Consider the following 19,253-nt stretch of genomic DNA (forward strand, 5'->3'; position numbering starts at 1 on the left):
GAAAGAATTTTCGCTTAAATGACTATACAGGAACACAAAATTTAATCTTATGGGGCGTTTTCATGTTAAGCGATTGTGGTTTTTTAAATTGAAGTGTAAACCATGTCATTTAAATTTGACGTAGTTTAGGTATAGCATTATTTGTCAGAACCTTGCCCAAGGGAACTCGTTTTACAGGAAAATCTTCTATTCAAATCACGTTGTCTACTACCTAAAAGAGGAGTAAAGTATACCATGTAAAGATGGGCGAAGATATAATAGGTAAAGAGCCTTTTCAGTTGCATAAACTTGACTTTTATTTAACTATCAATATTCACTACAGAAGATGAAAGGTTCTATAATAAAATTCTATTTATTCACAAATTAATTACGCAAGAATTTAATTTCAATTTGGTAGTTCACCAGCAGCTAAAATTCTGATAAGCATTTATAGGCTGAGATTCTCCCCTCTAACCAGTGCTATGGCCTCTGAAACGAGAAAAAATTGATCTCAATCGCTATAGTTACTAAAATTTATGCGAAAAATATTTACATAAATTTCCTCTTTGGTATATACTCGTAGATCAAAATTCTAGTAGAATTTACCTTGCAAATTCAGTTGGCCATCGTTATCAGCATCGTACTTAGCGAAAAGCGTTTTTACCCTGTCCTCTTTAAATCCTCTAGCAATAGCCTCGGCAATACTTATTTTACCATCCTTATTCTGATCAACTATGTCAAATAAATCTTTAATTGCTGCATCGGTCATGCCGCGGTTTTTCGTTGATGCACCATCACCTGTACACGTAAAAAATAGCATCAGAAGTCAGAACATACATCGGAAATTTTTATAACATAAAATTACCTACCTTGAATTGCGATGAACGCAATCAGGCAAGATAGAAGAATAACGTTTTTCATTTTTAGTAACAATCTGCAGGTAGTATCACTACTGTTTTGCATGACTGTTATATACAATACCTTTTATAGGATATAATATGGTATCTTATTTACCAGTATTGTAAAAGGTACACAAATTACAACATTTTATACTGTAAGAAGGGACGTTATAGCTCAGATTTATTTATGAACAAAAAAATAAATAAACTTAGATTTATCATCATCATTATTATCATTTATCATCATCAAACATAAACGCGACAAGATTAAAAAATTTACCAAATTTGAATGTTGTAACGGTACAACTAGGGGACAGCGAAAGGTCGAAGTCAATAGATAGTTCAAGAGACGCAGACAGACACCATTTAGGGGAGTTAGGGATGCGCCAAGAAAAATTTTTTACGAGGGTTTCACGAAAAGTAGAAGTTTCGTGAAGAACATAAGGGTTATCATAGCCTCCAAAACATGTAATTTAGTAGCCTTCTTGTTAAAGTATGTATATAGCGTCGACTTCATCCAATTTCGCAAATAAAATTCTTCTAAACCAAAAGGTCTGTCGAAAGATGACCTTTTTTGAACTAAAAAAAAGTACAGTAGAGTACAATAAATACCGATTCCTTCACGTAAAAGAATCCGCGTATCATCTCCGATGTCCGACAAGGTTACCTTTATCATCCTTTAATCGAATCTAGATTGCTTGTGCCAATACAGCACATGCGTGTATAGAAATAATTATTAAACGTTGTCTAAATAAATATTTGAAATAATAATTTTTCTAAAGTTTCACATAATGTAGGTATCCAATTGCGCAAATTTCTTTGCAAACATAAATTATAAATATTAGAGTAATAAATAAAAGGTGGCGCAAGGTCGTGGACGACATTATCACATATAGTAGCTTAAAATAATCTCTGCCCAAAAAACTACTGTAACTCACTTTTAGAACGATCTTTGGAAGCTCATTGCGTTCTCTAAAGCAACAAGTATAGTTAATTGATTAAACAAACTTACCTGACATGAATTTCTGATAATTGTATATCTTCGTTCAAATTATGTAGTATCTCGTTTGGAGTACCAATTCCACACGTTTTACAGCTAAAAATACTTAAAACCAAAAGACATTGCCCTATCATTGCGCTATAGGTACATATGGATTTGTCTGAAGCAGGGTATTACCAAAGATATACTCTTTGGTATTACCTAGGTGTCAAAGCAAGAAGCAATCAAAATTCTTCTTATAAACCCACCATCGGTATGTTATAGTTTTGGTTCAGCCAGTTAAATTGCTAGTGGAGTAAAGTAAAAAAAATTATCAAAGTCCTCGTGTGAGATCGAAGGAACTTCAGCACATTTTTCTGTGGCAGATCATAGGCACATTCCCTTTTGGTACCCACTTTCGACGGTCCGTGCACTCGCAATTAGCGTTTGAAGTTTTGACTCCACCATCAGTAAGTTCTCGGCGGGAGTTACCATATTCCCTTTGTTGGTATCCACCTCCAACCCGTTCACCCGCAAATCGGGTTTGAAGTTTTGACTTCACCATCAGTAAGATCAGAGCTGGGCAGTTAACTTTCAAAAAGAATTTGAATACTAAATAGTAAATACTTTACACAAATCAAAGTTATTTGAATACAGATCGACCCGGAAAAAAAATTTTCTCATAGAATGTGGCCTGTAGAATCCATAATTTCAAACAGTTCCAAGATTGGGCTACTAGTTCAAAAGTTACAGCCCTTTGAATTTTCTTTCGAAATTGGTTTCTAGTCTATAACTTTTGATTGAGAAGTCTGATCGAAAAAGTACGAATTGTTTTGGATTCTACGCACCAAAATTAATAAGAAAAAGTGTTTTCCCGAGAAATTTTGGTGCAGTCGATTTTTGGTAAAAAAGGAAGGTTATACACTGCCTTTTTTTGAGGCCCTCGAAAAAAAAATTGTCTCAGATTGACCCGGAAAAAAATTTTCTTATAGAATGTGGCCTGTAGAATCCATAATTTCAAACAGTTCCAAGATTGGGCTACTAGTTCAAAAGTTACAGCCCTTTGAATTTTCTTTCGAAATGGTTTCTAGTCTATAACTTTTGATTGGGAAGTTAAGTATTTAAATACTATGCGAAGTATTCGAATACTTCTCAAAGTATTCAAATACCTTGCGAAGTATTCGAATACTAAATATTTGTGAAAGTATTTGAGTTACAAATACAAATACTGCTTCCATAAAAGTATTTAATTACAAAGTATTTGAATACTTTAAAGGATTGAATACTAAAAAGTATTTACAAAATCGAATACTGCCCAGCTCTGAGTAAGATCTTGTCGGGGGTTACCACATTCCCTTTGTTAGTTAATGAAATGCCGTACATAGGGTTAATGGCTTCAAAATTTGAATAATAATTGCGTAATTATGCATATGCCCGTTATCTTAAAATAAGCAGCAATGAACAGAACCTTCAAATTTGTATGAGATTATATTACTTATTTTAGAATATTTGACGAGGAATTTTACATTGATTTTTCGTGGAGCTACTTTAATGACTTATCCAGATACTAAGGATGATCTTTTCAGAAGTCTAAAAAAAGTTCACTTTTGACTCAATATTTTCAGCTTTAACTTGAAATCAAGTCCATTCTTATTCATTAAGCTATTACTTTATGCCTTAAACTTATCTCTCCAATCAAGTTTAAGTCTTTCAAATTGCCAGGATGCTGATCCCATGGTAATCAATCAAAAGAATGCTGACAAAATGAAGTAGTGAGAAAACACAGACGTACAAAACAGTAATAATTATATTTTCCCAAATAATTACAATATTTATCCCCAAATATCCCTACTTTCCTTAATATTATCATTATTTTCCCGCCTAACTCTTGTCACTGCACTTGCTTCTCCCTTCGCGACGCATTTTTTCCTCTGTATCTTCTTCTCCTTCTGCTGCATTTGTCTTCTGACCCTATTCTTAATTTCTTCCGGCGCTATTGTTGTAGCTGTCGATCTTATGCTACCGATTTCGTCACTGTAGCACGAATCACCTGAACAAGAACCGGTGTCTGAATCCACAGTCTGATTAAAGTCGTGTAGTTCCAGGCGTGTGGCCAGCGCTTCAGAAGCATTCTCTTCGAAACATTCGTCACTCTCCAAGTCCTCGTTTTGCTGTAGTTCCTCTTCCTCCTCCAAACCGAGCTCTATATTCATATCCTTTGCCATTTGCTTGGTAAAACCAGAACATGCAACTTCAGCGTCTAAATTGTCGCACCTCTCAGTCTCACTGAATTTTGGAAATAATTCACTCTCGTAGCTGAAACGTTTCTTGAAAAATTCTTTGATGCAGTTCACATCTCGATTGAAGTACATTTCCGCATTTGGATGCAAAGTGGAAATCATCTGAGGAAAATCAATTATCACTGGTTTCTCATTTTCGCTTAGCATGATATTAAACTCATTAAAATCTCCGTGAATCACCCCAGAATCAGCAAAACGGACAATAAGATTCATTAGCTCATCATAGAGACCCTCTACATTTTCGACTTCCAACACATTAGTGCTGAAAGTAAAAGATAAGCGGCGCAATTATAAAACAAATGTGACTTACAGTGGTTTTCCGACGATAAGTTCCATAACCACACAGTGCCTATTGTAATCTATCGGTTTTGGAACAGGGAACCCTCTATCATGTAAGGCTTTCATGTATGCAAACTCTTTTGTGGCAGAAATCCGCGAGAGATACAACCACGACGCTGACTTTCTGTGCTTATGGTAGTCGCGCTTATCCTTTATGTTTCTGAAGCAAGTTCGGCCAAGTCGATGTAATTTCAAGCACAATTCCTGGTGATCCGAATTGGCGACAATGTATATGTTACTCTCTTTACCAACACCAATCTGATTTCCAAATGAGTTGAGAGCGCCACGTTTCGTCAGTGTCTTTAACGCCAAGTAGTCATATCCCATATTCGTTAATCTATAACCGTCAACTACAAAAAGCCTGATTAATACGGGAATTGTACTGAATTGTGAACAGTACACTTTTTGCCTCGTTCGTAACTAAGCAGACGATGTTTACACAAATCTCTTAGCAGTTTGTGTACTCCTCCATGCTGCAGATTGGCGATACTTGCAGCGAGGGCAGCAGGTACCAATTCGTGGTTTTTCATACCCATTTCGATCTAGAAATTACATGCAGTGCATGGGTGAAAACAACAAGGTTATGTTTACGTACAGCAGTTAAAACGCGAAAATCCTCTGGACTTAAGTATCGCAGAAGGGAAACGTTGAGTTTGCCCATGTTTATTGTAATAATTATAAATAATTAACAATTAGAATTGACAATTTCAATGTTTAGAAATAATGAGCACTTGACGTGTATAAATAATGAATCTAAAAAGAAAAGATCCGAAAGTTATACAGATTGTTTTTCCTACACGTTAGAAAAATTGAAGGACAATTCGTATACAGAGGTGAGAGATGAATAAGAGTAATCAATGTTATTACATAATTCTTCCCAAGGGAAATGGGAGCATTGTTGAACTTCTTAGTGATTCAAAATAGTAGATTTATTTTAAAGCAAAAGATTTTTGCAACTTGAAAGGCACAGTTAGAGGCTTTTTTAACACCCATCTGAATATCTCGAGTGTAGGTACCTATTATTATTGTTATGCACCGTCACTTCGCCAAAGTTCCTTTTAAGTACCTACAATCTACTCCTCAAGTTTGTTCCAAGTTCACTTTTATCTTTAATCTCACATCTTAAGCAAATGCATCTTAAGCTGCTCAAAGTACCCCTCCAGGTCCCATAAATTTCTTCTCAGTTCCTGAAGTCATTCTGAACTCAAGTTCCTCTAAAGATTTTTGCAAGTTTTCCCCAAATTCTCTTCACATTCCCGTTAAACTTCGTAAGTATATTTTAAATTCCTCTTGCGCTTCTTTATAAAATACCTACTTCATAAGTTATTCTAAGGTTCTCCACAAATTCCCTTCGATCTCCTCCTAGCATCGTTTATAAGATCCCAACAAATTTTTGTTGTCTCGCATTTGCTACTCATGCACTTCACAAACTTCTCCTTAAGGTTCTCTAAAATTCATTAATCCTCTTTTAGTGTACCTAATCATTTAAAATTCCTTTACTTTCCATATTTTTTTCAAGTTCCTTTCGGATTCTCTTCCCTGCACTCTTCTCACCTTTATTGCGAATGTGGACAATGTAGAAAAAAATTATTCAAGAAAAAGGTGTAAGGTTTGCATATGTTGTTATTTCTACTATAATGGGTATAAAGAAATTAGAGCATAGAACTCGACCAAACCTAAACAATCTAAAACTAACGATGAAACGACGTGACGTACGTAAAATACTTTGGAATAATCCAGCCACCCCTTGCAGTGTTCTTACGTAAAAGGAGCTTTTTATTAGAAAAAGTCGTAATTTCCGAACGAATAGGGGTAGAATTTTTTAAATACTTATATAGAGTTTCTGCTTGACCGATTTAGTGTCGTGATATTGAAATAGTACAGTACAAAGTACTCTTCAAAGTCATTTATTGACATAGAGTCCCAAAATACGTTTTCGAAGCTAAAAAAAGTTAACAAATTTACGGAGGAGAACCCGGACCCCCCTACACTACTTTCAAGGATGACCCCCTTCCTTCCCCAAAACGTAATCTTACATCCACCCCTGCTGCCAAATAAGAGAAAATTTTAATAAAAAATGTAATTTGCAAAGGGGGTAGTTTCTAGTCTATAACTTTTGATTGAGAAGTCTGATCGAAAAAGTACGAATTGATTTGGATTCTACGCACTCAAATTAATAAGAAAAAGTGTTTTCCCGAGAAATTCTGGTGTAGTCGATTTTTGGTAAAAAAGGAAGGTTATACACTGCCTTTTTTTGAGCCCCGAAAAAAATTGTCTCAGATCGACCCGGAAAAAAATTTGTTTCTACTAGAGAGGAGGTAGAATTTCTATGATTACTTGTATAGGGTTGCTGGTGGACCCATTTATCTTAATTAATCAAAGTATTTGATGCGCTGTATGCGCCATGTATGCACGAAAAAATTGCTATAATTTATCTCACTTATATTCGAGTAGGTAGGTACACTGCTAAAAAATCGCATTCCAAGATTTTGGGAAAAACGCAATCTACACACAATTTTTGCAGTGAATCCAGATGATTTTAGCCAGCTCATTTATTTTACAGCATTATATAGCTAATTATAATACATCTTTTTTTGGAAAACTAGGTCGCTCCAGTCAGTCTAAAAATATTTGATGTGGTACGAGGGTGCAGGAAACCACTATCCAGGTGTGTACTCTTCTTAATAATACACATCTCACATTCACCGGAAATGGCTCCACCCATATCACAGTTTACACTTAAGGATTTTTCTCTAACCTCGCACGTTCTTCTACCATACATAAATGCAGTCGTCTTCGGTTCGAGGGTAGAAAGGCGATCTTGATCTGAGGGCTATGTGTGTCAAATCTCCGTTTCACACACTAGTAACCGCTAAGTGCTTTTCTTCCTCTGAAATGTGGGAGATTTTAACTTTCCATTCTTACTCGAGCCCTTCCGTGCGGGGGGTTTTGGGGTATCTTCATTAGAAGCGAACATTGTAGAAGATTGCGGAATCTGCACGCTGATGCCGTAATTTACAACATTTCTGGTTTCTCCTGTATTTATCAAGTTAAGATTCTGAAAGGGCCCAATGTCAAATTGCACGTTTTTTGCTTTGCTATTGCCATTAACTTCGTCCGTTACGGATCCGTTCACTGCCGTTTTTAAAATGGGTATGATACCATTAGCTAAGTTTTCTTTTTTAATTCTTTGTTGGTCTAAAGGAATTCGGGGATCAACGGGAGGAGTATAAACTTCGTCTTTGTTCTTGGTTGGAAGTGGTCGCCTTTCTCTTCTTTTGGTTTTACTTTCAAAAACGGCAGTTCTGCCGCTTGGACCTTCACCAATCGGAGCTGCCGCAGTTACCTTGATCACTTCACCACCTCCGTTTGTCTCCTGCTCGTCCACCTCTTCTTCGATTACGCTCGCCTGAATCCACTGCCGTATTCTGTCTTTCTTCGCGCTTCTGTCAACTGTTGTTTCAATGCCGTACTGTGTCAGAGTGAACAGTAGTTTGTTTTTCTCCTCTGGACTACTGTGAAAGCTATACATTGATGGACACAGGCCGTCGTCTTGAGCTGTAGATGCGTTGTTTTTGTCGGCCCCACCTTTCGACATCCACCTATCCTCCAGGAATCGATACACTTCGGCTAATCCTGCAGGTCTTCTATCCACGCGTGGTTCCAAGAACTTCTTGAACAGTCTTTGAGCCTTTGATGAAATCAGTTTAAACAATTTCGGCTGTCTTTTTATGGGCATCGCGCTTGAATGCCACGAGAGGTAGCGTACATATCTGGGGTCGTCTGCCGCGGCCTTCTGCCACGGCAAGCAGCCGGTGAGGCACACGAAGATGACGATTCCAAACTGCCACACATCATGCGACGTATCGGCCCTAAAATTAAAAGCGTAACTCTCCATTTCACCCGCAATCTGTGCGTTAATTACCCTTACTTGTAATTTTTGTCGTTGGGTATTTCGAGGACTTCCGGCGGCGCGTATGGCAACCATTCATTTCGTCTCAACACCACGGCGCCGGTTCTTCGCGTTTCACCAAAATCGCAAAGCTTAATGCGAGAGAAGTCCGATTTGAACACCAAAATGTTGTCTAATTTCACATCTCGATGAACTAAGTCTCGGTTGTGGAGGTGCTCGAGCGCTGCTGCCAGCTGTTTGGCCACCCTTTTTGAATGAAGCTCTCCAATTCCGGTTTCGGAAACGTTTGATGTGAGGTCACCTAGAGGGATGTTTTAAATAATTTAAGTTCTGGAAACCTTTGTTTTCGATGCTCATGGGGTAGGTTTGACTGGTATACCTAGAGGGCTTTTTTTACCTTTTTAAGCGTATAAGTTTTTTGTTTGTTTGAAATGTTGAACTTAAGAATCAAGATCTTAAACTAGTCTTTCACAAAGCAGGATTTCGTGTCTTGTTTTTCGAATGTAGGGGTGGTTCATGGTGGGTTAGAATCACCCAATCGACTTAATTATTGTTTTGTTCTGGTGGGGGAATGGTCCTTACCTAGAGGTGCGTATTCTTGGGAAAAAACGTAGAAACCGGGCGTTTCAAAGGCAACGTCGTAAGTGGAGATGACATTCTTGTGCGTGCTCAAATGAAGGCCGTAATGAAATTCACGATAAAAATCCCGTAACGCCGTGTAGGGCTTCGGTAGGGCTTTAAGAACCATCTCGGTGTCCGTTGCCTTGTGCTCGACAAGCAAAATTTTACCAAACCAACCTTCGCCCACAATTTGAAGTATATCAAACTCGTCGGCCAAGTTCACCTGTAAAAATAAAAGACAAAATGAAAAACTATTTTGGACGCGCGACAAAAATTTATTAAGTTTTTGGCCTTCCCAATTACAATTAAAGCGACAATGAGAATTATAAAATTACAAAACACAAACGTAACCCTGAAAATTGTTGGGCGAGCCAAGATTGTTCCTATTTTCGAATACTTCCTTTGGCTGAGAATTGCGCGTTGCAATCAATCACGTTTAAAGAATTATTTCGCGAAAACGATTGGTTTAGGAGTTACGGTTCGTATCAAGTGTAATTTAGTGATCGCTTTGTAATTACTTTTAAATTGAAACAATTTGGCGTAATTCCAATCGGATAGAAAATTTCCATTTTCTCATGCAGGATAGGTGGATGATATTACAATGAATTAACTCTCAGTCATATATCTTCCTCAAAAATACCACTGTGTCAATTTTGAAAGACCCCTTTTATAGTGGTGTCGATGAAATTTTGTTTATAATCGCCCTTTTTAGGATAAATACAATTGAAGGGACTCCACCGAAAATTTCTAAACTACAACCTTTAAGTTTCGCTTTGGAACAAAAATTGCACACGTTCGTTCATCCCCTAACGTAAAAATTCATTTTTCGGGTAACTGAAGACACTGTTTACTGGAAATTGCAACCATTGCTGCGAAGTTTTACTTCTTCTGTACGACAAAGTGCCGACAGTTGTCGACAAACATGCTTTTTTTTAGTTATTAGTATGGGAGGTTTTGTTACTAACAAAACAGTACACTATTGCAACCAAAGTTTGTAGCAACCACTACTGACTATATCACACCACACGCATATCCACTGATGAAGTAGGTACCGCGATCTGAGCTGTGTTCTCTCTGGATTTCTTTTGGTGCAAAAGTTAACAATCCACTAAATACTCTATGTTGAAAAGAATCAACTGAAAAGATGCTAGATATAAAGGAAGGGGTAGTCTTCAAATACTCGATAAACCAAAACTTCATGGGGAATACCTTACCTATATACACAAATTTTCATATCATGCCAAATCGTAAAAATTTATTTATTTTCAACTCGGGAACCGTAAGTTTAAAACTAAAATTACATACTTACTAACCTTCTCAAGTTCGAACTCTCGTATTCGGTGTATGCTTCCTCCTAATGTGGCCTTCGTGACGCTACCCATTTTGGATCACATGCCCAATTTGAGGAAAATCACTGTTTAGCACAAATGAAATCGAAAACGTGAACACCACCGCGACGCCGGCGACGGCCTTTACTTAACTGTACGAGACGACGTCTTTAAGTAAGGTTGGCATACAAATGTGGAACAAGTATTTACGGATGCATTGTGCAGCGTAATGGTTTTCTATTCACTTTCTAAGTCGAAGAAGAAAAATAAATAAAACGAGGCGGTAATGAAAAATAATTAAATCGAACAGAATCAATAATTGTGGAACTAACTTTCTTTTCTCGAAACTAAATTATGCAAGATTCTAACATTGTATACAAAATGCGATGAGCTAAAATTAACTTTGTAAATGCTTTGATCTATTTTACACAAACGGGAGTAACGTATTTCCATCTCTCTTTTCCGCATTTCGGTCACTAACAAGTACTGCAGTACTGCCAATTTTTAAAGAAATTTAGACACCGGTACCCGAAATGTAATTGTCCACGTGTAAACTAATCAGGAAAAGAATGGCTAATATTTACCGCGGGCCTTTTGCTAGAAATTTGCAGCTGGCTTGATGAATACCAATACCACCCAAAGGTAACATGTGTTGATCAGTTGGTTTTTGCTATGTTACACCGTGGTCGTTTCTATGCTATGAAGGAAACCGCACAAAGCTTAAGAACAATTTTTTTCTGTACGTAACTACCTCGTACACTAATACATTTAGCCAAGCTGTTTCAAACATCCAAAAAATACCTCATGGGCCCCAAATGTGCCTAAGATGATGATTTGAAAAGCGCTAGTACCGTTTTTTGAAGCGCAAACAAACGACATTGGAATGAAATATCTGGTGAAACACTTGACTGTAGATGGTAATTACGCCGCCGTACAAAAATAAATATTTTTGAAACCGTACGGCTTCCTTCATTTCCAAAAAATTAAAGAAAACACAACCGTTTTGTCAAAATTCTACCACTAAAGACCATCAAATATCATTTCCAATTACTAAAATGATATGGATGTATTTGATGCAACAAATAACGACGAATGTAAGAGAATAAAAGACTAAGAACTGTAACGCCTATTTAATAGTGGATAGTGCACGCATAACTACTTTCAGAAATACTCCAAAAGCATTTAAAACATTATAAAAGTAGTCTGCCCCCTCTGTGAATAACAGGATACTCTATTTGTTCTTTTTTTCATTCTTCTCGGACTTTTCAGACACCTTTCTCTGTTTCTTTTACCTTTTTCATTCTATTTCACAATTCATTGACGCCCGCTTCCTCTCTTCCTGGACCACATCACAAGATTCAGTGATAAATCGCGACATAATTGTTGAAACACTTTATTTATATTTATGTCCCCACGGACACTGATGCATCCATGGTTCCGGGATGATTGGTTGCAATAAACTGGCTAGCTATTGGTCTATTACTGGCTTCGTGTAAACGCTTCTAGTGCTCTCATTTATAATATACTATGTAAAGTACTTTAGGGGTTCAAGTTCTCTGGAGTTTCCAGAGCCTTTAAATTAGAAGGCGTTTAGTTTAGACAACTGTATAACACCATTGTATGACCTTTATCACTTTCATGTAATATTAAAATATCCTAGCTTAAATATATATGCATTTTAAACTTTCTGTAATTACAATTAAAAATATGTAGAGGGTACTACACCAAAAATCAATACAGACAATGGATTTAATTCATATTGGCAACGCTGTATCTAAAATTGACAACATGCGTTTTTGAAGTGTTATATTTTCCTAACCTCACAAAATCTTTAAAAATACACGTATATGTTCACTCCGCTCATAATGAAAGTAAAAAGGTAATTTGCATGAAAACCTGAGCTGAGCAAAATGGATTCACAAGCAGTTCATGTTATGACAATAACAAACAGCATTATCGGAGTCAGCTTACTTGCAATGCCCTACTGTTTCAAGCAAGTAAGTCAGCTCTTGCAAATTGTCTTTGCATTCATCTTTTGGCCTCTTTTGTAGTGTGGCATACTGCTGTCCGTCTGTATGTTGGTCCTGAGTAATGCAATTGCCAGACTATGCTGCCACTTGATGCTGAAGTCCGCCGTTATAGCACGTAGGAGGACATTTGAGTTTTTAGCTTTTCACACCTTTGGTTCTTTGGGGAAATTCACGATAGAGATTGGTCTAATTGGTTTTTTGTTGGGCACTTCGATCGCCTACTTTGTGGTAATGGGAGACTTGGGTCCTGCGATTATTGCCAAATTGGCAGATACGAAGGCTACAGACTTGATGCGGACTTGCATATTGTTCGCCCTCGCCACTTTCTGTGTACTACCATTAGGATTATTACGGAATATTGACAGTTTGAGTAGTGTCTGTACTATTACCGTTGGCTTCTACTTTTGTTTTGTTTTAAAGGTAGTTTAATTTGATGTATTTATATCGCTAACATGTCATTTTAAGATAATTGCGGAAGCAGTTCCTCACATTCTATCAGGGGATTGGATTAATAGAGTCGAGTTGTGGAGACCGTCTGGTATTTTACAATGCTTACCAATCTTCTCAATGGCACTTTCGTGTCAAACGTAAGTGTAGCACCCCACCATTTAACCCTTGCATTTCCCTTGTCGATTTCAGGCAAATATTCGAAATTTATCAGGCTTTACCTACAGCATCATTGGAAAAAATGAACAACTTAATCAGAGCGGCAGTTAATATTTGTACGGGAGTGTACATTTTCGTCGGAGTTTTTGGATACATTGCCTTTGCCACGCAAACATTTACAGGAAATATTCTGATGAGCTTTTCTCCATCCCTCATTTCAGAATTAATTAAAATTGGTTTCGTGTTGTCATTGGCGTTTAGCTTTCCTTTGATTATTTTTCCGTGCAGAGCCAGTTTGAATTCATTATTATGCAGACATGTAAGTAGAAGCGAGGGGTAATTCACGGTACTTCAACAACAGACTGGAGTTACACTTTAACATATTTTAATTAGCACTTTTCTATCACTGCCTGTAAATTATGGTTATAGCTTTTTTTGGTTCAGAGCTTTCCAAGCCTATTCTAAAGTTCTTAATGTCTTTGTCACCATTTTCCAGACCTTCTGCTTCGTAATTTTCTTATAAGAACTGAGAAAAGTTAGCGCTTTTCTACAGGGTGTCCTATGACAAATGACTGTATCCAAAATGAGACCTCGCAATATTTTGAAATTTGTCAATAAGAGGAATTCATCTAAAATATTTGCAAGCTGGTGGCACTATACCGGAAGTGGATGCCAACTTGCTAATTTTAACATGGAACCCTTTATGTAAATCCTATACATATACTATATTTACTTCATGGATCATATGTTTTGTATGTCAAAATGAGGGGTGCAATCCCAATCATGATTGAATTGAAAAATTGTAAAAACTAAATCCCGTATAACTGGGTTTTATTAACATGAAAAATAAGGGTACTTTTTATAGTCCATTCCAAAAATTTTCAGTGTTTAAAATCTTGGTAGTTTAACATGTAAAAAAACATGGTATTAAATATTAGAATGTTTGTTAGTGGGCCATGCCTCGAAATGCGTTGAAAAAAAAACAATCAAAGCACTAAAATCAACTAACACAAATTTTTACAATAGAAAAAATATAAAATCTCCAATATTTCGAAAAATAATAAATTTTTGAATAGATTAATTTAATTATTCATTTTTTTTGCGTGGTGATTAAATTACTGGACTTTTTTGTCAAAAACCCATATGGAATGTTACTTTTTTTCATGATTTATACTATGCGTTTGCATGGCGTTTAGTCCTATCGATGAACAATAGTCACAATTTTAGGAAATTTTAAATAAAACGGAAAGCATAACAGATAGGTATGGGGAATGTAATAATAAAGCAGTCCGGCCCTGAGTATAATATCAAATTTTCAAAATCTTCTCAGGTCTCGTTTTCGAGATATACAAAGCCCTTATGGGATTTCCAGAGCTTGTATGTGGTTTTCAGAAGCTTTTAGTATAGAGCGTAAGTAAATTGTTTTTGTTTGGAACATAATTCTCTAAGGAAACGTTTGGATTCTTGGTTTATTATTAAATACAGGGGTTTGCTTGAAGTTCACTCAAATTGCACAAAATTTCACACAGATTTTAAGAGACTACAAACTTTTAGAGTAATAACTATACACTGTGCGTTGGCAATCGTGAATTACTCCTCGACTGGGGGGCCTCTTTAAATGACTAACAAAGCGTCTCGTTTTTAGTACTCCTACAGTAGTTTACATGATGGTATTGACAAATACATTCCCGAAAGTCGTTTTAAAGCACTTACATGCATGATCATCGCGATCTCACTTACAGTTGGAATCCTGATTCCTAACATCGAACTTGTATTAGGACTTTTAGGTTCAACCATTGGAGTTATGATTTGTGTCCTGTTTCCAGCTACATGTTTCATTTGTGTTTCAACCAAGAATACAAACGAGCGTATACTTGCACAGGTGCAGTCGGTCTTAATTACCTACCTATATAATTGTCATGGTGCTTACAGATTATGTTATTTGTTGGAGTGTTAACGATGGTATTGGGTACATATGCTAATCTGTACGCAATGGATGAATTGACATCTGCAGTTACAGAGAAGACAGTTATAGAATTACCTAAAGTCATTGAGACGCTTGATAAGATACCTAATGTTCAAGTCTTAGATGAGAATTTATCCCCTAAGAGTAACCACGAACCAAATGCAAATAAGGAAGTTATAGAGGAAATAAGGCACGAGCCTCCACAACCAATAGAACCTGTCGTCGACGAGATACCAGAAGCACCAAAAGAAGTTATAAAAGAAAATGAGCAACCGGTAGACAAAAAAAGTGATGAGAAACCGATTGCCAAAGAAAAAGAGCCTGACAAACCCCCTAAAAAGACAACCAACAGTAAAAAGGTTGAAGAAGTTGACATTGAAGCCATCAAAAAAGAGGAGAAGGAAATATTCGAGGACGAAAAGCAGAAATTGAAAGTGGCAGAGGAAAAAAATATAGACCTTCTTAAGAAAATGGAGAAACAAAACGAGGTACAACAGAAGGTCGTGGAAGAATCAAAGAAAATTCTCGAAGAACTAAAACAAAGACAAATCAAAGAAGAAAAAATTAAAGACGTAGAGATGGAAAAGAGAAAAGCGGCCGAGGAGATTCAGCTGATTGCCAATAAGGCGATAGAGCGACTGAAATTAGCAGACACCAAAAATGAAGTCGAAAAAAAAAATGAGACTTTGAAGCCAAATATGTCGATACCGTTAGTTCTCTCACGAGTTCCCCAAAAACTACCGGATGTACTGCCGGGGATTAAGACTACAATTAAGCCAGTAATGGATGTTAAAGGCGTTGTCGAAGAAAGCAAGAGGAATAAAACAAATTCGTCTGACCAAGCGAAGCCTAACGAAGTTGTATTAGATAGAGAAATACGGAGTGTCGATGATAAAATGCCAGTGGTTCTTGAGGACTCCGCAAAAAAGACTGAAGTGAGCTGTAAAAAAGAGACTGTCACTAAACCTTCACTTGTGAAGTTAATTACTAAGCTGTCTGATTCGGAGTTAGTCAAGATTAAGTTACCTGCATTAGATAGTGTGAATTTAGATGTAGAACCTTTGAAAAGGGATTTAAAAAGTTATAAAAATAATAAGAAATAATAAAGTACATAGTTTTTATGTCTCTGTATGCTGTGCTATTTATCGAAGCCCTTCCAAAAGCATTTTAGAAACTGGGTAATTTCAGGTCTGTTTAGGGCTCTAGAAAGAACTTTGCTGTATGAGAGCAATAGCATGCTTTGGAAAGGCGCTATAAAGCATTCATGAGCGTGTAAAAGTTTCTGAAGAATCTTCCATTGCTTATCCTTTGATTCAGTATGGAAGATTATTATAAATTAATATATTTAGTAACTCTCATTCTATATTTTGTTGCAAAATTAATTCCTAACAAATTGTGAAATAACACAGCAACGTAAAATTAGAATTTAATATGGCGCAAAAATGTTTAGACACCACCCCTTAATAATGAGTTACATCCACTTTGGCTGGACGGTAAAACTGACAGGTGTGGCCAGTAGTGATAAGCGCCAGGAAACGTCTCTTCTGCCTCCGTCATGGACGGTTCAACGTCCATCAACAGGTTCCTACAAATGTTTCCGAAACGTTTCGCTACCTCGTTATTTGGGGGAGGGGGGGGGGTTGAGAAATTTTCTGAATTTTATCGTCTTTCTACTTGAAGCGCGAAAACTATTACAGATATTAACTACAACTATGATAATAAACATTTATTTAGCATTATATTTCTAATACAACATGTATATCACAAAGTATTGAAAATGTAGGAATACGTGCATTAACAAATGGATATGAAGATCGGTTTGCTAAAATACTGCCCAAGGTAATGAAATGATACACGAAATTGGCACATATTGTGCATGCAATTATACTGTTAATCAATAAATAAATTTGTTTCAAACAATCCCAAGAAACAATTTAAACTTTAAAGCTACAACAATATCTCGTATAAAATTGTGCACAGATTGCACCTTACAAGTCATAGTCTCTCTTCGAAATGAAAGTGTAATACAATGATTAATGAGCATTTATAAGCGTATCAAATTACTGTATAAGCTCCACATAGTTTGCGGGAAACAGGCCGTAGGTGCCATCAGGTCCCAAGCCCTGCCACCAACCTTCATCTACTTGATCGATGTTTGTGATCATATCACCAGGATCGAAGGTAATTTCAGTGTCATCGGCTGAAAACAGAAGTTAGTGAAAGTCAGATATTTTACAAGGACAACCTGCTTGATAATCATATAGAGCTCTGGCCTGAAGACCAGGACCATCGCTGAAGTCCTGATATATCACTTCATCGACAAATTGTTGATCAGTAATCTGCTGCATGTGTGTCGAGCTGTAAATGCTGTCCTTGTAAAGCTGATCGTTGATCCCGTTCTTTATATTCATTTCTGGCTCGGAGAGAAACTCCGACTTCTTTTCGATGTCACGAGGTGACCGCTTGATTGTGGAGAATTGATCAGATTCGTCATCACTTGGTTCTTCGATCGGTTTAGTATTCTCTTCAATAATTTTCCTTCAAAAAAAGGTCCAATCCAATCTCTCACTATACTATTTTTTATTAATACTTACTGAACATCATTTATGCCTTGAACATCACTTTGCTGTGCTTGCGCCTTGAGCAACGAATTCCTAACAGGTTTTTCAGGAATGCGCTTTATCTGCCCAGCTGCCGTGTTCTTTTCAAAGATCGATCGTGCATCAATCGTACGTTGGGAGATCAGTTCTTGCGCCTCCTTATTCCTCTGCAAACGTAACAGATCGCTTTGGTTCACTTTCGATTCCGCTTCCTCCATGTAAGTTTCAATCGACCGCCTCCTCTCGCTTTCCAACGCGACCTTTTCGGCCTCCTTCACCTGCGCTATTTGGCTGTTTCGTAGTGCACTAACGCGTTCACGCTGAGCCGCCTCGTTAAGCTCCCTGAGTTTTACCTCCTCCTCGCGTTTTAAGCGGTCCGCTTCCTTACGTACGCGCTCCTCTTCCAGTCTTTTTTTCTCCTCCTGTTCTTCTTTCAGCCAAAATTGATCGCGCTCCCTCGCGTTAATCTCCTTAACCGGATTGACTCGCTTGTACGTCGAACCGATCGGCGCAGTTGGGCCAGATGTGTCACTTCGAGGGCCCTTAAAACTGTACGCGGAGCCCGATTTTGAGACCTTCGTAATAATGAGATCGGGTTCCACCTCCTCCTCGGTCCTGGCGTTAATGGTCAGATGAGCACCGGTGAAAAAGTTTTCGACGTCCCTTAAGTGATTGGCGCAAAGGCCCTTGCGAACGGTGTTCGCCCCCTCGCCCTGCCAGTTTATGAGCACGAATTTGGGTAATGAGGTTTTGGGATCGTTAATTTTAACGAATGCATACATAATTTTGCCACTATTCAAATCTTCTGTCAGCTCCTCGATTCCATTAGAACCTTTACTTACAAGTTTGAGGTCATTTGTCTGTCCCTCATAGCCGAAAAGGGCCCTAGAAGATGATTTTTAGCATTGAACATAACCTTCCTTTCGTATTTAAGTACCAGTTTGTGTCGGTTTTGTCGTCCAAAACGTCCTTCCAACTTTGCAGCAGGGTTTCGCGATGCTTATTTAAATTAACTGCCATTTTATTGCACTTTTTGGTAGGTTTTTCAAGTATTCCACTCACATTTGCAGTCTAAGTGCAAGGAGCCGCTCTGAATACAACAGCTGAAGTTACAGTTTGCAGTCAGGTCGTGGTCGCTGCCCCCTACGATCCAGAAAGTAGTTTGCAGTTAAACATACAACGCAGGGACGGACTCTGTGTAACAGTTTTTCACAAATTTTAGCTATAAGAAATTCACTTGGGATACATTAAACAAAAGATAAGGCTTGTGACGTAGAGATCGAGACCATTTCTTTTAAACCTTCAGTGGATTTCTAGAGCTTTCTCCAATCTTATGATCGTTTTCGACCCTCCTAGCTATAGCACTGCTCTGCTAGCAGTAGGGTTGTCTCTTTTAAGCTTTTTCCAGAGCGTAATTGTTTAGGTTCGTCTAGCTCTGGAAAAGGCATAGAAGTACCTACCTATCTCAAAAGCTCTAAACCAGCTTATAGTATGTTCTTGGAAAATGGAATGTAAGATTATGATGTTAGTTACTTCCTCAACTTTAAGAGGAAACAATAAGGCAAGGGATTTGTTATGGGTGGTGGTTTGTTTTGGGTGTGTGGTAGCTTGCTTACTATAAAGATTGCGCAATACTACAAAAAATTCAGTGGAACTGTTTGCTCCATCATATGGTTTTATCAAAGCTTTTCCA

General features: G+C 37.4%; 5 protein-coding genes across 5 annotated transcripts; 1 reads left to right on the plus strand and 4 right to left on the minus strand.

The window, feature by feature from the left end:
- Positions 1 to 370: 370 nt before the first annotated feature.
- Positions 371 to 854, minus strand: LOC116173417 (neuronal calcium sensor 1-like). Its single transcript, XM_031490886.1, has 2 exons — positions 586 to 854; positions 371 to 468 (listed from the first exon to the last, which is right to left on the minus strand). The coding sequence occupies exons 1-2, from the start codon at positions 797 to 799 to the stop codon at positions 428 to 430; spliced, it is 255 nt and encodes an 84-aa protein (XP_031346746.1). The 5' UTR covers positions 800 to 854; the 3' UTR covers positions 371 to 427.
- Positions 855 to 3,646: 2,792 nt separating this feature from the next.
- Positions 3,647 to 5,248, minus strand: LOC116174391 (serine/threonine-protein kinase RIO2). The gene is made up of 4 exons (XM_031492308.1): positions 5,092 to 5,248; positions 4,897 to 5,038; positions 4,468 to 4,846; positions 3,647 to 4,419 (listed from the first exon to the last, which is right to left on the minus strand). Exons 1-4 carry the CDS (start codon positions 5,155 to 5,157, stop codon positions 3,690 to 3,692), a joined length of 1,317 nt encoding a protein of 438 aa, XP_031348168.1. The 5' UTR covers positions 5,158 to 5,248; the 3' UTR covers positions 3,647 to 3,689.
- A 1,774-nt stretch (positions 5,249 to 7,022) lies between these two features.
- On the minus strand, positions 7,023 to 10,604 carry LOC116174440 (serine/threonine-protein kinase SBK1-like). Its single transcript, XM_031492360.1, has 4 exons — positions 10,344 to 10,604; positions 8,992 to 9,253; positions 8,428 to 8,710; positions 7,023 to 8,368 (listed from the first exon to the last, which is right to left on the minus strand). The coding sequence occupies exons 1-4, from the start codon at positions 10,410 to 10,412 to the stop codon at positions 7,369 to 7,371; spliced, it is 1,614 nt and encodes a 537-aa protein (XP_031348220.1). The 5' UTR covers positions 10,413 to 10,604; the 3' UTR covers positions 7,023 to 7,368.
- A 1,559-nt stretch (positions 10,605 to 12,163) lies between these two features.
- LOC116173995 (putative sodium-coupled neutral amino acid transporter 10) lies at positions 12,164 to 16,081 on the plus strand. Its single transcript, XM_031491760.1, has 6 exons — positions 12,164 to 12,355; positions 12,410 to 12,808; positions 12,854 to 12,975; positions 13,028 to 13,313; positions 14,640 to 14,876; positions 14,927 to 16,081. Exons 1-6 carry the CDS (start codon positions 12,269 to 12,271, stop codon positions 16,061 to 16,063), a joined length of 2,268 nt encoding a protein of 755 aa, XP_031347620.1. The 5' UTR covers positions 12,164 to 12,268; the 3' UTR covers positions 16,064 to 16,081.
- An 816-nt stretch (positions 16,082 to 16,897) lies between these two features.
- LOC116174728 (drebrin-like protein) lies at positions 16,898 to 18,741 on the minus strand. The gene is made up of 4 exons (XM_031492698.1): positions 18,498 to 18,741; positions 17,555 to 18,445; positions 17,206 to 17,498; positions 16,898 to 17,160 (listed from the first exon to the last, which is right to left on the minus strand). The coding sequence occupies exons 1-4, from the start codon at positions 18,578 to 18,580 to the stop codon at positions 17,021 to 17,023; spliced, it is 1,407 nt and encodes a 468-aa protein (XP_031348558.1). The 5' UTR covers positions 18,581 to 18,741; the 3' UTR covers positions 16,898 to 17,020.
- Positions 18,742 to 19,253: the final 512 nt, after the last annotated feature.

This window comes from Photinus pyralis, unplaced genomic scaffold (genome assembly GCF_008802855.1).
Source record: "Photinus pyralis isolate 1611_PpyrPB1 unplaced genomic scaffold, Ppyr1.3 Ppyr1.4_LG6, whole genome shotgun sequence".
NCBI lineage: Eukaryota > Metazoa > Arthropoda > Insecta > Coleoptera > Lampyridae > Photinus > Photinus pyralis.

Excerpts from the sequence above, each read along its gene's own strand:
- LOC116173417 (XM_031490886.1), bottom strand. The coding sequence starts at position 799 with ATGCTATTTTTTACGTGTACAGGTGATGGTGCATCAACGAAAAACCGC. Across the intron at positions 469-585 it reads TGGCCAACTGAATTTGCAAG|AGGCCATAGCACTGGTTAGA; the intron begins GTAAATTCTACT and ends TTCTCGTTTCAG.
- LOC116174391 (XM_031492308.1), bottom strand. The coding sequence starts at position 5,157 with ATGGGCAAACTCAACGTTTCCCTTCTGCGATACTTAAGTCCAGAGGAT. Across the intron at positions 5,039-5,091 it reads ATTTTCGCGTTTTAACTGCT|ATCGAAATGGGTATGAAAAA; the intron begins GTACGTAAACAT and ends TGTAATTTCTAG. Across the intron at positions 4,847-4,896 it reads TTACGAACGAGGCAAAAAGT|TTGACGGTTATAGATTAACG; the intron begins GTACTGTTCACA and ends GGCTTTTTGTAG.
- LOC116173995 (XM_031491760.1), top strand. The coding sequence starts at position 12,269 with ATGGATTCACAAGCAGTTCATGTTATGACAATAACAAACAGCATTATC. Across the intron at positions 12,356-12,409 it reads TGCCCTACTGTTTCAAGCAA|TGTGGCATACTGCTGTCCGT; the intron begins GTAAGTCAGCTC and ends CCTCTTTTGTAG. Across the intron at positions 14,877-14,926 it reads ACGAGCGTATACTTGCACAG|ATTATGTTATTTGTTGGAGT; the intron begins GTGCAGTCGGTC and ends TGGTGCTTACAG.
- LOC116174440 (XM_031492360.1), bottom strand. The coding sequence starts at position 10,412 with ATGGGTAGCGTCACGAAGGCCACATTAGGAGGAAGCATACACCGAATA. Across the intron at positions 9,254-10,343 it reads GAGAGTTCGAACTTGAGAAG|GTGAACTTGGCCGACGAGTT; the intron begins GTTAGTAAGTAT and ends TTATTTTTACAG. Across the intron at positions 8,369-8,427 it reads CCCAACGACAAAAATTACAA|GGCCGATACGTCGCATGATG; the intron begins GTAAGGGTAATT and ends TTTTAATTTTAG.
- LOC116174728 (XM_031492698.1), bottom strand. The coding sequence starts at position 18,580 with ATGGCAGTTAATTTAAATAAGCATCGCGAAACCCTGCTGCAAAGTTGG. Across the intron at positions 18,446-18,497 it reads GACAAAACCGACACAAACTG|GGCCCTTTTCGGCTATGAGG; the intron begins GTACTTAAATAC and ends ATCATCTTCTAG. Across the intron at positions 17,161-17,205 it reads TCTATATGATTATCAAGCAG|CCGATGACACTGAAATTACC; the intron begins GTTGTCCTTGTA and ends TTCTGTTTTCAG.